The sequence below is a fragment of the Pristiophorus japonicus genome, chromosome 1, assembly GCF_044704955.1.
Source record: "Pristiophorus japonicus isolate sPriJap1 chromosome 1, sPriJap1.hap1, whole genome shotgun sequence".
Lineage (NCBI taxonomy): Eukaryota > Metazoa > Chordata > Chondrichthyes > Pristiophoridae > Pristiophorus > Pristiophorus japonicus.
This window is the reverse complement of record NC_091977.1, coordinates 110,698,288-110,715,588: the sequence shown is the minus strand read 5'-3', so window position 1 is coordinate 110,715,588 and position 17,301 is coordinate 110,698,288. Positions and strand designations below refer to the sequence as shown.

Here is a 17,301-nt window from a genome sequence, read left to right as displayed (position 1 = left end):
GGAACTCCCTCTGCTATAGTTTTACCCAATATGCAATGCAATTGGCGTCATAAGGAAGTTCAGTGTCATTTGTTACATTCCCATCAGAAATCAAGTCAGTGGATCAATTACTTGCAATGTGACCATTTCATTTACCTGAATAACATAAAATGTGAACTCAGAGGCAGAATATTATTTAAAAATTACCTGTGGTGAATGTGCAGAGATACAGCACTGTGATAAAGAGGCTCCAGAACTGCTCCGGCTTACCGCTTGGGAAGGTTTCCATTCCAGAACCGTGCTTGTACTGTCATGGTTAAAAGCTACCTCATCCCAGATTTCAGGCACCTACAAACAAATCGCAATTATACTTTAACATACGGAGCAAATGGTAGAAGGCCGGCTTCACACAATCCAACTGTAAAATATATAGGGCTAGACTTTCTTCTTCATTTTCGTCGGTTTTCTCGGCGGTACTGCTCTTTTTCGGCAGAAAATCACCCGGCGAAAGTTTACACTTCATTTTTTTAAAGAGTTCCGTCGACATTTTCAAAATACCGCTGGGGAGCAGACTGCCCACGTGCACCACCGAGAAAACCGTCACGGTCCAAGCTTTGCCTCAGTGGTGACCCGTAGGTAAGATTGAAAAAGAAAACGCCCATGAAAAGCTGCCGGAACAGGGAGATAGGTAAGTACCTTGCAAAGAAAGATAAGTTAAAGGTTTGTTTATAATTATTTTTAAATTCTTTCACAACGATTAAGTTAAAAAAGAACTTGAGAATGTTTTCTAAATTTTTATTTTTTGTTCCATTGAAAAAATATTTTTGAGGTTTCCCCTCTCCCGAGGCCCAATCACAGACTTGGTTTAAATTTGAGTACTTACCGCCCATTCTGGGTAAGGACCGCCCATTTTGCCAAGGATTGCGTTTAACCGCCGAGAATCTACATGCAAGATTAATTTTCTTGCGGGCGGTAGTTTTTCCCTTTTTTATGGAATTTTTCGCCAGCGTTATTTGAAGAATCTTAGCGGTCTTTTTGGGTGGCAATCCAGCAGTGGGGGGCTTTAGGGAAAGTCTATCCCAAAAATTAAGTGCTATATAAATACAAGTTGTTGTTGTAATCAGTTGCCAACTTTAAGCTGCAGCTCTGTTTGTTTGTGGATATTTGTATTGAGAAGATTTATACATCTATTAATTATCTGATCAAATTTTGCAGCTAATTTAATTCAAGAGATCTCAGCCTAGTGACAATGATTTAAAAAAATAAGTTCACAGGATGTGGGCGTCACTGACAAAGCCAGCATTTATTGCCCATCCCTAATTGTCCTTGAGAAGGTAGTGGTGAGCCGCCTTCTTGAACCACTGCAGTCCATCTGGTGAAGGTACTCCCACAGTGCTGTCAAGGAGGGTTGTTCCAGGATTTTGATCCAGTGACAATGAAGGAACGGCGATATATTTCCAAGTCAGGATAGTGTGTGATTTGGAGGAGAACTTGCAGGTGGTGGTGTTCCCATGCACCTGAAGCCCTTGTCATTCCAAAGAAAAAAATACTTGCCGGAAGACCCAAAGTGCTTTACAGTCAATGAAGTACTTTAGAAGTGTAGTCACTGATGTAATGTAGGAAATGCGGCAGCCAATTTGCACACAGCAAGCTTCCACAAACAGCAATGTGATAATGACCAGATAATCTGTTTTAGTGATGTTGATTGAGGGATCAATATTGGCCAGGACACCGAAGATAACTTTTTCTTCTTCAAAATAGTGCCATGTGATCTTTTACATCCACCTAAGAGAGCAGACAGGGCCTTGGTAATGTCTCATCGGAAAGACAACACCTCCGACAGTATAGCACTCCTTCAGCACTGCACTGGACTGTCAGCCTAGATTTTGGTGCCTGGAGTCCCTGGAGTGAGACGCGAACCTTCTGAATCAAAGGCGATGTTACTACCAACTGAGCTACAGCTGACACACTGTTATTTTCTAGGGTTTGAAAGGTACTGTAAAAGAAGCCTTGGCGAGTTGCCGCAGTGCATCTTGTAGAGGGTGCACACTGCAGCCACGGTAAGCCGGTGGTGAAGGAGTGAATGTTTAAGGTGGTGGATAGGATGCCATTCAAGTGGGATACTGTGTCCTGGATGGTGTTGAGCATCTTGAGTGTTGTTGGAGCTGCAGTCATCCAGCCAATTATCGGTGCTCTTTCATAGATTGAATAATCCTCCAATTGTCCTTTTTTCTGTCTGTGGGCAAACTCTGCTCTGTGTGGGGATCACTGTGCCCAAAACCAAACGCAATTACTCCAGATGAAGTACATAATGCAGCAGCATACTCTGCTACTGTATCAGCAAAGACTGGTATTTAATAACTGGATAGGGGCAACATTTAAAAACCTTAAAATTGGTCACTTGCACTGTTAATTATTTTAGACCTGATCAAAACCCTAGAAATATAACCTATTTCGCCATAGAGAAAATCATTTTTGTACAGTTCCGAATGTACCAAAGATTGCCATTAAAATATCACACTATTTGTATGGGTGCTTACATCTGTGTCAGAGGCATCACCTCCAAAGGCCTCTTGCGCACATTGTGACCTTTCAAAATTCCTTTGATGCTTGAAGTCACCTTCAGAATCATATTCATTTGAATCCCTCATTGTGGACATGCCACTGTCAAAGCAGCTTTCAGCCAGGCTTTCAACTTCACAGCTGGATCTGCACATGGGGTCACACTGAGCCAGTGAATCCAAGTCTTCATCTAGGTAAGAGGACCTGGATGACCTATTGAGAAAAATAATAATCAATTATGGTAGTGTGTCAGTGTTGTTGATGCTTTGCATTGAAGGAATGAGACCACATAAATGTAGCCTAATGTAAGCTTCTTTAACTTAAGGAATCATTGGAATATTTATAACCATAAAATTTGCACCAACAGGACCCATCTTTTGAGCAACTTGTAAGAGTATAGGCCATTGCAGTGCTAAACAAAATACCCAATAGGGAGACTTGGGGGTAGAAATTGCTCCCACCCCGTTTCGATGGTTTTTAGCACAGCTGTGGTTCAGGTCGCCTCTTGAGCGACATTCAGCTCTTTTGTTTTTTTTTTCTCTCCGATCTGGAACTCAATCATAATGGGGGCGGTGACTAAACCTGAGGGGCAGATACGCTGCGTAACAGCAACTGAGGGACGGAAGTTGGGGGCAGTGCGGAATGACCGCCGCGATTATGTCATCACGGCATCGCGTCACCACGGCTCTCCCCTTCACTTAAAGGGGAGCGCCTTTGCGATTATAAAACTTCGGCCCACTAGGCCACCAGGGAGGGTTTCGGCCAGGCTAGCGACCTGGCACCCAAATGCGGGTGCCAGGCTGCCTGTTGGCGGCACGGCCGAACTCGGGGGCATATTTGTCAGGCCAACATGGAAGTCAGCCGGAAATAAAAATGGCGGCTGCGGCAGTGCACCCTCCCCTTTAAGGAAAGCCACACCACCGCTGCTGAAGGCCATAGCTTCACTGGACCACCGGGAAAAAAAACTTGTTTTGGCACCGCTGGGCGAGCCGAAAATTTTCCGAGGGGAATGTCGCCATCGGGAGGAGGGGGGGGCGGTGGTGGGGTTAGATCGGCGGTGCACATGGTGATGACACGCTTAAGACGGATCAGCAGCAGCGGAGCGGTAGGGAGGAGATCAGGGCACTGCCGGGTAAACGCGGGAAGGCAATTGGGCTCTCAGCGGCCATTCCACCAAAAGTCGGTGGACACTCCACTCCGCAGAGTGGCCGCTGATTTGCGGTGGTAACAGGCCTTAAGGATTTTCTGCCCTTTGGTTTTAAATTGGCCTACTGGGGAATGTTGCTAAAATGGCCGACTGGGGAATGTTATGGAATTAGATAAATGCTTACTTTAAAAACAACTTGTAAAACAAAGATATATTTCATACATTTTAATATTTTCTTGGGGTGTGGACATTGGATTAGTAAAGTCCAAATTATGTTAATTTTAACACATAGCTACTTTATACAATTCTAGAGACTGCTATGCCTTCAACAGTTAAGAATTGACTGAAGTTTTTGTCAATACATGACAGATAACTACAGTTCTCAGTATTTCCTGGTCACAATATGTATTCTTGTGCCTCCCTAATTATAAAAAATCTCTGTTTGTTTGCTACTCACATGATGATTCTTTAATCAGTAGATGGTTTATGATTAGCATTTGGCACAATAAGACAGACGTCAATGTCACCAGTTACAAAACTAGATTTTTAGCATTGGTTCGGTCTCCAGGGCAGTTTATTTATTTTAAAATGTCTTCTATTTCAGAATAGACCTCAAGAAGCAAAAAGGATGCTGAGAAAAGACAGGTTAACAATTCAGGCGTATTTTGCTTACAGCAATCAGACCTAGAGCAAATACAGCACCTATGGCATGCAATGATTAGAATGCTCTGTAGAGGCATTTCCTCAAACACAAGAGAGTAATAAGGTGCCACAGTGGATTGAGGCTCCAACACACTATACCAGAGAGAATCGATAAGATGTGATTTCATGCCAAAGGAGTTACTAATTTCAAATACAGACACCAAGCAGAACTCATATGAAGAAAGATTGAGCAGGTTGGGCCTATACTCATTGGAGTTTAGAAGACTGAGAGGTGATCGTACTGAAGCGTGTAAGATTCTGAGGGGGCTTGACAGGGTAGATGCAGAGAGGATGTTTCCTCTCGTGGGGGAATCTAGAACTCGGGGCATAGTCTCAGAATAAGGGGTTGCGCATTTAAAATGGAAATGAGGAGGAATTTTTTCTCTCAGAGGGTCGTGAGTCTTTGGAATTCACTATCCCAGAGAGCTGCGGAGGCTGGGTCATTGAATATATTTGTGGAGATAGACGGATTTCTGAGAGATAAGGGAGCCAAGAGTTATGTGGAGTGGGCAGGGAAGTGGAGTTGAGGCCAAGATCAGATCAGCCATGATCTTATTGAATGGCGAAGCAGGCTTGAGGGGCTAGATGGCGTACTTCTGCTCTTATGTTCTGAAATCACAGACACTTCGTCATGAAAATAGAGGGGGTAAAATCATAGTTACAGTCAGAGTAAAGAAAGACTTTGGGGACTAAATTCACCCCCGCTGGAAAAGGCCACCATCTTATTTTTTATTGTTAGCCGCCCTATCTAAAATAATTATCTGAATGGCAGCAGATTAGGAAAAGGGGAGGTGCAACGAGACCTGGGTGTCATGGTTCATCAGTCATTGAAAGTTGGCATACAGGTACAGCAGGTGATGAAGAAGGCAAATGGTATGTTGGCCTTCATAGCTAGGGGATTTGAGTATAGGAGCAGGGAGGTCTTACTGCAGTTGTACAGGGCCTTAGTGAGGTCTCACCTGGAATATTGTGTTCAGTTTTAGTCTCCTAATCTGAGGAAGGACGTTCTTGCTATTGAGGGTGTGCAGCGAAGGTTCACCAGACTGATTTCCGGGATGGCTAGACTGACATATGAGGAGAGACTGGATCAACTGGGCATTTATACATTGGAGTGTAGGAGGATGAGAGGATATCTCTTAGAAACTTACAAGATTCTGACGGGATGGGACAGGTTATATGCGGGTAGAATGTTCCTAATGTTGGGGAAGTCCGAACCAGGGGACACAGTCTTAGGATAAGGGGTAGGCTATTTAGGACTAAGATTAGGAGAAACTTATTCACTCAGAGAGTTGTTAACCTGTGGAATTCCCTACCACAGAGAGTTGTTGATGCCAGTTCATTGGATATATTTAAAAGGGAGTTAGATATGGCCCTTACGGCTAAAGGGATCAAGGGGTATGGAGAGAAAGCAGGAAAGGGGTACTGAGGGAATGATCAGCCATGATCTTATTGAATGGTGGTGCAGGCTCGAAGGGCTGAATGGCCTACTCCTGCACCTATTTTCTATGTTTCTATGTTTCTAGAACTCACAGCAGCCCTCCCCGTTTTTTCCGTGCTTTCACTGCCACAGTGAATGCGGTGGCCTCTTGCGCGAAATTCAGCTCTGTCTTTTTATTGAGCGGGACAGAATTCGGTCATAATGGGGGCGGAAGTGGGGGTGGGCAGAGTGTCCGGTGCTGTCAGTCATCAGCGTTACATCACACTGGCGAGTCACCATGTCTCTCCCCTTCACTTAAGAGACGAGCCGCTGCGAGCTCTGCGATTATTTTAGTTAGGTCCACTGGGCCACCAGGGAGGTACCAGGCTGAACCCGGGGGCATAATTGCCGGTATAGACCTGGTAGTCGGCTAACAACAAAAAATAAGATGACGGCTGCGACAGTGCGCCATCCCCTTTAATGGTGGCCACACTGTTATTTTGCACACACTGCACCAACAGAAAAAACTGTCGGGGACACCGTACAGAGGTCGCAAGATTTTTTACAGTGAATTTTGCTTGCGGGCAGGAGATCGGTAGTGCGCGCTTTGATGACGCACTTAGGCAGGTTCGGCAGCAGCGGGCCGGAAGTGGGGACCATCGAAAAAACCATTGAGGAGAATTTCACGAGTGGCGGCCATTGAACAAAATATTGCTGGCTATTCGACACGGCTGCGTGGCCGCCGCTTTCCAGCAGTAACAGGCCTTACAGGAATTTCAGCCCCTTTGGATTTTAATTTTCCCAACCTTAGGATATCCTAAAGTGACTTCACAGCCAATTTTAAAATAATCTAGTCACCATTGTAATGAACACAGCAAGTTTCTTCAAGCAAGAAATAACAGTTAATCCATTTTGGTAATGATGGTTGGGGGATAAATGTTAGCCAGGACACCAGTCCACCTGAGGGCAGACAGAGTCTTGGTTTAACATCTCACCCAAACGACAGCACCCCGACAATACAACACTGCCTTAATGCTGCACTGGAGTGCCAACCTTATGTGTTCTAACACCTAGAGTGGGGCTTGAACCCATGACATTCTGACTCAGAGGCAAGAGTGCTGCCACTGAGCCGTGGCTGTGTATTTGCCCTGAACTGGCCTCAGGAGCACAAATTGAACAGTACTGACCCAGGAGAAGAACTCTTAATAGCTTTACTCCCTTGTCGCACTTAGTTCAAAATGGTGTGTGCACAGGGACATGATGGTTGGAGGAGGAAGAGAGAAAAAATTAAAAAAAGACAAGCACTTCAACAGTTGATGTCTCAGGGTTGTACCAAAAATACACTATGTGTTATAGTCCACTATAGGTTACAGAATCTGAAGGCATGGTGTAGCAATGTTTAGTGTTATAAAGGCATTATATATAATCATACAGCATGGGAGGCTATTTGGCCTATTATGTCTGTGCTTGCTCTTTGAAAGAGCTATCTAATTATTTCCACTCCCCTGCTCTTTCCCCATAACTCTGCAAAGTTCTCCTTTTTAGGTATATGTCCAAATCACAACTCGCTATGTAAAAAAAAAAATTCTCATTTCCCTCCCTTCTGATTTTTTGCCAATTATCTTAAATCTGTAACATTGAGTGACAATACATTAAAAATCATTACAGACAGTTGTCTTTCTGAACTGAAAAGAAATGAGTACAGAGCATTGCAAATGATAAACTACTGATGACCAAGTTGTTCACACTTCATTATTTCTATAGACATGATAAGGCCAGCATTTCCTTCATTGCTTTTACCCAGCATAGTCCACCTGGTCCTAAACAAAAATTGTACTGATTCTGTGAAGAAGTACAAAAATGCTCACCTGTCATATGACGTCTGAGGAGACTGGCGCCCACAGAGTTTTGGGCTACTTCTGAACATGGCATTTCCTGTTGGGGAATTTGCTGCACGCTGTAATATTGTAGAAAATTTTGATTATTTGTACATAGTAGTACTTTCATGTGAAATTGCTGTGTTCACCTAATGTTTAACATAGAAACATAGAAAATAGGTGCAGGAGTAGGCCATTCGGCCCTTCGAGCCTGCACCACCATTCAATAAGATCATGGCTGATCATGCAACTTCAATAACCCTTTCCTGTTTTCGCTCCATACCCCTTGATCCCTTTAGTCGTAAGGGCCATATATCCAGTGAACTGGCATCAACAACTCTCTGCGGGAGGGAATTCCACAGGTTAACAACTCTCTGAGTGAAGAAGTTTCTCCTCATCTCAGTCCTAAATGGCTTACCCCTTATCCTAAAACTATGTCTCCTGGTTCTGGACTTCCCCAACATCGGGAACATTCTTCCTGCATCTAACCTGTCCCGTCCCGTCAGAATTTTATATGTTTCTATGAGATCCCCTCTCATCCTTCTAAACTCCAGTGAATACAGGCCCAGTCGATCCAGTCTCTCCTCATATGTCAGTCCTGCCATCCCAGGAATCAGTCTGGTAAACCTTCGCTGCACTCCCTCAATAGCAAGAACGTCCTTCCTCAGATTAGGAGACCAAAACTGAACACAATATTCCAGGTGAGGCCTCACCAAGGCCCTGTACAACTGCAGTAAGACCTCCCTGCTCCTATACTCAAATCCCCTAGCTATGAAGGCCAACAAAACATTTGCCTTCTTCACCGCCTGCTGTACCTGCATGCCAACTTTCAATGACTGATGTCCCATGACACCCAGGTTTCGTTGCACCTCCCCTTTTCCTAATCTGCCGCCATTCAGATAATATTCTGCCTTTGTGTTTTTGCTACCAAAGTGGATAACCTCACATTTATCCACATTATACTGCATCTGCCATGCGTTTGCCCACTCACCTAACCTGTCCAAGTCACCCTGCAGCCTCTTAGCATCCTCCTCACAGCTCACACCACCACCCAGCTTAGAGTCATCTGCAAACTTGGACATATTACACTCAATTCCTTCATCTAAATCATTAATGTATATTGTAAATAGTTGGGGTCCCAGCACTGAACTCTGCGGCACCCCACTTGTCACTGCCTGCCATTCTGAAAAGGACCCGTTTATCCTGACTCTCTGCTTCCTGTCTGTCAACCAGTTCTCTATCCACGTCAGTACATTACCCCCAATACCATGTGCCTTAATTTTGCACGCCAATCTCTTGAGTGGGGCCTTGTCAAAAGCCTTTTGAAAGTCTAAATACACTACATCCACTGGTTCTCACTTGTCACTTGTTACATCCTCAAAAAATTCTAGAAGATTTGTCAAGCATGATTTCCCTTTCATAAATCCATGCTCACTTGGACCGATCCTGTCACCGCTTTCCAAATGCGCTGCTATTTCATCTTTAATAATTGATTTCAACATTTTCCCCACTACTGATGTCAGGCTAACCGGTCGATAATTATCAGTTTTCTCTCTCCTTCCTTTCTTAAAAAGTGGTGTTACATTAGCTACCCTCCAGTCCATAGGAACTGATCCAGAGTCGATAGACTATTGCAAAATGATCACCAATGCATCCACTATTTCTAGGGCCATTTCCTTAAGTTCTCTGGGATGTAGACTATCAGGCCCCGGGGATTTATCGGCCTTCAATCCCATCAATTTCCCCAACACAATTTCCCGCCTAATAAGGATTTCCTTCAGTTCCTCCTTCTCACTAGTCCCTCAGTCCCCTAGTATTTCCAGAAGGTTATTTATGTCTTCCTTCATGAAGACAGAACCAAAGTATTTGTTCAACTGGTCTACCATTTCTTTGTTCCCCATTATAAATTCACCTGAATTTGACTGTAAGGGACCTACATTTGACTTCACTAATCTTTTTCTCTTCACATATCTATAGAAGCTTTTGCAGTCAATTTTTATGTTCCCTGCAAGCTTACTCTCATACTCTATTTTCCCCCTCCTAATTAAACACTTTGTCCTCCTCTGCTGAATTATAAAATTCTCCCAGTCCTCAGGTTTGCTGCTTTTTCTGGCCAACGTATATGCCTCTTCCTTGGATTTAACATTATCCTTAATTTCCTTGTTAGCCACGGTTGAGCCACCTTCCCCGTTTTACTTTTACTCCAGACAGGGATGTATAACTGTTGAAGTTCCTCCATGTGATCTTTAAATGTTTGCCATTGCCTATCTACCGTCAACCCTTTAAGTATCATTCGCCAGTCTATTCTAGCCAATTCACGTCTCATACCATCGAAGTTTGTTTACAGCTTCCATGTTTCTTTAGAAAGCTGCTAATAATAGGGGATAATAGTGGTTTATTACACTGCCCCTTAACTTCACAGTCCTGAGTTCAAAATTAGAGCAAGTTCGCTCGTGTACAAAATAGAAAATATCACACGTGGAGTAGGTGTGACTGCTGAAGTCGGGACTAAAAACTAAATCTTTCATGTCCTCAGGATGCCCTAAAATGCTTTACAGCCAATTAAGTACTTTTGAAGTGTAGTCACTGTTGTTTTGAAGGCAAAAAAAAAACATAGCAGCCAATTTGTTCACAGTGAGGTCAAACAAACAGCAAAATAAAATTAATGACCAGTTAATCTGTTTTTGGTGGTATTGGTTGAGAGTTAATTATTCGCCAGGAGACCAACAGGACTCTGCTGCTCTTCATCGAATAGTGTTATGTAATCTTTTAAATCAACTGGAGCAAGCAGACAGCACCTCAATTTAATGTCTCATCCTAAAGACAGTGGGGTCGAAATTGCCCCCCTCCATAAGCTTCATTACCCCCTCTAAGAGGCGGGAATGGAGCGGAGAGGCCTTACCGACTGGGGGCGGACGGATGGGCTGACCTGTCCAAAATTGCCCCTGGGCCGGAAGCGACGGGAACGGATTCCCGTCCGTTTTCCCGCCGTGTCGACCCCATACCAACCGGCGGCGACCCGCTTTCTGACCCCTGTGGGAAATTGCCCCGCAGGAGCGGTGCTGCCGCCGGTTGGTATTCCCGACAGCTTTCCCCAGCGAGGAGCTGTCCGTGTCTGGGCAGCACGTCTGCCCTTAAGAGAGGGGTCACGCTGCCGACGACTCCATTTTATTTTTTATTGTCGGCCGACTGCCAGGTCAGGCCGACAATTATGCCCACGGGTTCGGCCGGGCCGCCAACAGGCCACTGGCCCAGCCGAAAACCTCTCTGGTGGCCCAATGTTTCCACTAAAATGGCTGCAGAGTTCACAGTAGCCTTCCACTTTAACTGAAGGGGAGAGATGTTGTGATGCGTCAGCGCGATGCGGCACATCTACGTAGCGCTGACATCATCAGAGCGGCAATGATAACTTGGAGCGACGGCTGGTCCAACCCGCCCTGCTGACGACGGTTGCTCCGACCCGCCCGCATTTCCGCCCCACAACGCTGCTCCGACTAAAATTTCTCTGGATTCTCCGCCCCATGGATTGGGGCGGAGAAACACTATAAAAACAGTAGGTGCCCCCCATTTGGGGCGGGGCTTAATTTCAGCCCCAGGATCTCCTACAATGCAGCATTCTCTTAGTACTGCACTTAAGTGTCAGCCTAGATTGCATGACCTGGAGCTGAAAGTGGTCACCCCCAAGCAAGCTGTTTGCTCAACTCTCTCAAACATGAGAGGTACATGTTGACACCAACAAAACTAAATAATGGGGTTTATAAAGCAAGCTTACACTCAAAAGGTGAGTACATAGCTTTCAAGTAAATAAATATAACTGATTCAGTTAATAAAGTGCGCTTCACATTCAGGTTAACTACCATATTAATCCATTTACAAGTCAATAGCACATATTAGTTGGACACTCACCAAAGTCCTGTTATACTTGCTGAAACTGTTTTCAAGAGCAGATCGCAGACCATCATTGCTGTCATGAAGCTTTCTGTTAGCCGACCTGTACAAGGGAAGAACATTGGCAAGTACCAAGGATTATAAAAACGAACTTATTCCTTTATGAAAGATGTCATGTTATGCACCAAGACAGATAGAAAAACTCAAACTCTTTACCAAAATACTTAGAGGAGACTGGATTTCAATTTCTAATATACTATACAGTTCTTGTAGTATTTTACAGCAGATAATATAAAAATAAAAGCTCTGTTTATGTAAATAGATGTGTCTTGATAAATGACTAAAACAAAAACAGCCGAATGTCAAACTGGCCCACGGATTCCACAATTGGCTAATTTAAATTATTTATAATATTCTGCATTGCGGTTTTTACATGCACAAGATGAGTTCATTTACCTCTTGGGAGAGGGGAGATGGTGCATTATCAAGAGTTCAGCTGTACTTAAAGAGTGGCAGGTTTTTTTGAGGCTAAGGCAACAGAAAGGCTGAAAGAGTTCCCAGAATTGCCCCATTTTAGAAAAAAAATCCTGGAAGTATTATTGGACTCTAACAAAAGTGGCAATTTTGGGGGTCAGGCCTGCGATTGCAGGAGTCGGCAGCGAGGAAGGACTTAAATTTGTTCATGTCGGAGTTCTGCGCATGTTCCTCCCGGTGGCCAGGAATGGTTCTGGACGAGGGGTGGTTCTGGATAAGGGAGTTCTGGATAAGGGAGATTCAACCTGTATTTTGATAAAGACAATATCCCTTTAAGTAAACACACCAGAGTGTGAAAATGCAAGGCTAGTAAATTTAAAGAGGCCCAGAGTATTTAAAGACAGCATATACATCAGAAAAAGTATATCCATTTAAAGTGCTATTTATCAATTAAAAAAAAGATACTTACTGAAGCATTTCAATTTGCTGTGTTAGGCTGACTCTATCATATGTATACCCTCTGACCATGTCCTGATCCCTGCAGTCGAAGTAAAAACGGAGTGAGTCAGGGGTTATAAAAAAAACGCATTTTTTTACACAAAGTTGTGTGCAGCACCTGTAGTGAATGCTCTTTAACTTAAACTCACAGTGCAATCAGTTATTTCTATTTCTTTTACCTTTCTAAATTCAAACTCTGATCAGCATAATCACTTTTCAAAGCATCCATTTCACTCTGCAGCAGCATTACGATTGTTTGTGCTTCAAGTAGTTCTTTTCTCAGTTTATCGTTTTCCTGACACCAAAAAACAAGCATTAAAATTTTTTGACTGAATTCTGTTTTCTAGCCTCAACACCCTTGCTCATAAATGCCACTATTATATCCTTTTAAATTGATAACGGACTGGGCAACAAGGTGGGATAATGCATCACATCTGCGACTCCCAAACACATTTCAGGTGTAACATCTGAAGGAGGTACCATATGTAGGCCAGGTATTTCCCACAGAAAGGAGGAGGAGAAGGTGAAGGGGTCAGATACCAGAGGACAATCTCATGCCATTTTTGCACTGGCTGTAAGAAGATGCATCAGTGTGGGAGCAGATCTTGGTACAAGCTAGAAAATCACCTTCTTGGCCACAGATAGTGTATAGCAGGAGAATGACTGGAATAAAAATGTAAACTAAATGTTAAATTAAAAAGTAGGACCTCAAAAGTAGTAATCTCGGGATTGCTACCAGTGCCACGTGCTAGTCAGAGTAGGAATCGCAGGATAGCACAGATGAATACGTGGCTTGAGCAGTGGTGCAGCAGGGAGGGATTCAAATTCGTGGGGCATTGGAACAGGTTCTGGGGGAGGTGGGACCAGTACAAACCGGACGGTCTGCACTTGGGCAGGAACAGAACCAATGTCCTAGGGGGAGTGTTTGCTAGTGCTGTTGGTGAGGAGTTAAACTAATATGGCAGGGGGATGGGAACCAATACAGGGAGACAGAGGGAAACAAAAAGGAGACAAAAACAAAAGACAGAAAAGAGATGAGTAAAAGTGGAGGGCAGAGAAACCAAAGGCAAGAAACAAAAAGGGCCACTGAATATAAAAGGGCTGCAGGAGGGGTAAAAACTAAAAATCATGGTTTAAAAACTAGGATGAAAACACTCTACCTAAATGCACGCAGCATTAGAAATAAAGTAAATGAGTTGACGGCACAAATCATTACAAATGGGCATGATTTGGTGGCCATTACAGAAACATGGTTGCAAGGTGGCCAAGACTGGGAATTAAACATACAGGGGTATCTGACGATTCAGAAAAATAGGCAAGAAGGGAAAGGAGGTGGGGTAGCTCTGTTAATAAAGGATGATATCAGGGCAGTTGTGAGGGATGATATTGGCTCCAATGAACAAAATGTTGAATCATTGTGGGTGGAGATTAGAGATTGTAAGAGGAAAAAGTCACTGGTCGGCGTAGTTTATAGGCCCCGAAATAATAACTTCATGGTGGGGCGGGCAATAATCAAGGGAATAATGGAGGCATGTGAAAAAGGAACGGCAGTAGTTATGGGGGATTTTAACCTACATATCGATTGGTCAAATCAAATCGCAGGGGGTAGCCTGGAGGAGGAATTCATAGAATGCACACGGGATTGTTTCTTAGAACAGTATGTAACAGAGCCTACAAGGGAGCAAGCCATTTTGGATCTGGTCCTGTGTAACGAGACAGGAAAAATAAACGATCTCCTCGTAAAAGATCCTCTCGGAATGAGTGATCACAATATGGTTGAATTTGTAATACAGATTGAGGATGAGGAAGTTGTGTCAGAAACGAGCGTACTATGCTTAAACAAAGGGGACTACAGTGGGATGAGGGCAGAGTTGGCTAAAGTAGACTGGAAACAAGGACTAAACGGTGGCACAATTGAGGAACAGTGGAGGACTTTTAAGGAGCTCTTTCATAATGCGCAACAAAAATATATTCCAGTGAAAAAGAAGGGCGGCAAGAGAAGAGATAACCAGCCGTGGATAACCAAGGAAATAAAGGAAAGTATCAAATCAAAGACCAATGCATATAAGGTGGCCAAGGTTAGTGGGAAACTAGAGGATTGGGAAAATTTTAAGTAACAGCAAAGAATGACTAAAAAAGCAATAAAGAAAGGGAAGGTAAACTTGCGCAAAACATAAAAACAGATAGTAAAAGCTTTTACAGATATATAAAACGGAAAAGAGCGACTAAAGTAAATGTTGGTCCCTTAGAAGATGAAAAGGGGGATTTAATAATGGGAAATGTAGAGATGGCTGAGACCTTAAACAATTATTTTGCTTCCATCTTCACAGTGGAAGACACAAAAACCATGCCAAAAATTGCTGGTCATAGGAATGTGGGAAGGGAGGACCTTGAGATGATCACTATCACTAGGGAGGTAGTGCTGGACAGACTAATGGGACTGAAGGTAGACAAGTCCCCTGGTCCTGATGAAATGCATCCCAGGGTATTAAAAGAGATGGCGGAAATTATAGCAGATGCATTTGTTATAATCTACCAAAATTCTCTGGACTCTGGGGAGGTACCAGCGGATTGGAGAGCAGCTAATGTAACGCCTCTGTTTAAAAAAGGGGGCAGGTAAAAGGCAGGTAACTATAGGCCGGTTAGTTTAACATCTGTAATGGGGAAAATGCTTGAAACTATCATCAAGGAAGAAATAGCAGGACATCTGGATAGGAATAGTGCAATCAAGCAGACGCAGCATGGATTCATGAAAGGGAAATCATGTTTAACTAATTTACTGGAATTCTTTGAGGATATAACGAGCATGGTGGATAGGGGTGTACCGATGGATGTGGTGTATTTAGATTTCCAAAAGGCATTCGATAAGGTGCCACACAAAAGGTTACTGCAGAAGATAAAGGTACGCGGAGTCAGAGGAAATGTATTAGCATGGATAGAGAATTGGCTGGCGAACAGAAAGCAGAGAGTTGGGATAAATGGGTCCTTTTCCGGTTGGAAATCAGTGGTTAGTGGTGTGCCACAGGGATCAGTACTGGGACCACAACTGTTTACAATATACATAGATGACCTAGAAGAGGGGACAGAGTGTAGTGCAACAAAATTTGCAGATGACACTAAGATTAGTGGGAAAGCGGGTTGTGTAGAGGACTCAGAGAGGCTGCAAGGAAATTTGGATAGGTTAAGCGAATGGGCTAAGGTTTGGCAGATGGAATACAATGTCGGAAAGTGTGAGGTCATCCACCTTGGGGAAAAAAAACAGTAAAAGGGAATATTATTTGAATGGGGAGAAATTACAACATGCTGTGTTGCAGAGGGACCTGGGAGTCCTTGTGCATGAATCCCAAAAGGTTAGTTTGCAGGTGCAGCAGGTAATCAGGAAGGCGAATGGAATGTCGGCCTTCATTGCGAAAGGGATGGAGTACAAAAGCAGGGAGGTGTTGCTGCAACTGTATAAGGTATTGGTAAGGCCGCACCTGGAGTACTGCGTGCAGTTTTGGTCACCTTACTTAAGGAAGGATATACTAGCTTTGGAAGGGGTGGGGACGATTCACTAGGCTGATTCGAGAAATTAGGGGGTTACCTTATGATGATAGATTGAGTAGACTGGGTCTTTACTCCTTGGAGTTCAGAAGGATGAGGAGTGATCTTATAGAAACATTTAAAATCATGAAAGGGATAGACAAGATAGAGGCAGAGAGGTTGTTTCCATTGGTGGGGGAGACTAGAACTAGGGGGCACAGCCTCAAAATACGGAGGAGCCAATTTAAAACCGAGTTGAGAAAGAATTTCTTCTCCCAGAGGGTTGTGAATCTGTGGAATTCTCTGCCCAAGGAAGCAGTTGAGGCTGGCTCATTGAATGTTTTCAAGTCAAATATAGATAGATTTTTAAGCAATAAGGGAATTAAGGGTTACTGGGAGAGGGCGGGTAAGTGGAGCTGAGTCCACGACCAGATCAGCCATGATCTTATTGAATGGCGGAGCAGGCTTAAAGGGCTAGATGGCCTACTCCTGTTCCTAATTCTTATGTTCTTATGTTCTTATGTTCTTATAAACACACAGTTTAATTTGCTAATTTTTTCCCCTCCAGGGCAAGAGATTTTGTGCAATGTGACACCCCAAAAAAAATCTTATGAATTTCTACATTTATTTGGTGTAGCATGATTTATATTCCAGTATCTCAATCTTGCAAAAAAATGCCAGAGGCAGTAAATTAATGATAATAAATCATGCCATATGGAGAATGCATCTGAAAAATTAGGATTTTCCATATTCACAATGTTGAATATTTTACTGCCACAATTTAGGTGGTGTACATATTGTACTTGTAAATTCATCAAGTTTTACATTAAATATAAAGCCGTAGTTTTCTCATAAAACCTCATATAACAAAGGGGGCAGTTTTAATGTTATCCGCCCAGCAGGAAAAGGCAGGATCAGATCAGCCACCATTATACACCCCACACAGTTTTACTTTACACTGACTTCAATAAAAAATAACATTGGGCAGGGTGTAAAATGAACAGCTGATCTGGTCCCATCAGTTTCTCAACAGGCAGCTTAGGTTAAAGTTATCCCCAAAATCGTAGAGCATTTATATCAAAGATATTGGAAAAGCAGACAAGAGATGAGCACAGAGGTTTTATTCAGAACACTGTTAGAATTATTCTAAATTGTAAAACTGGATTTTGTTTTACTTGTTGAATGCTGCCTGCATTTTCAGGAGACTCAGTAATATACCCAAGTCAGAATCTGTT

General features: G+C 43.3%; 1 protein-coding gene across 3 annotated transcripts in view; it reads right to left on the bottom strand.

Moving 5' to 3' along the window:
* Positions 1 to 17,301, bottom strand: part of rasef (RAS and EF-hand domain containing) — a 138,153-nt gene that overhangs the window by 29,357 nt on the left and 91,495 nt on the right. For all 3 annotated transcript variants that reach the window (XR_011593563.1, XM_070882530.1, XM_070882525.1), the window contains exons 6-11: positions 12,724 to 12,839; positions 12,516 to 12,584; positions 11,591 to 11,675; positions 7,676 to 7,764; positions 2,520 to 2,754; positions 187 to 327 (exon numbers count right to left, since the gene is read on the bottom strand). Coding sequence is in view for 2 of the 3 variants with exons in the window: in XM_070882530.1 (XP_070738631.1) it covers positions 187 to 327; positions 2,520 to 2,754; positions 7,676 to 7,764; positions 11,591 to 11,675; positions 12,516 to 12,584; positions 12,724 to 12,839 (735 nt within the window). In the remaining variant the exon portion in view is untranslated. The remainder of the gene's footprint in view (positions 1 to 186; positions 328 to 2,519; positions 2,755 to 7,675; positions 7,765 to 11,590; positions 11,676 to 12,515; positions 12,585 to 12,723; positions 12,840 to 17,301) is intronic.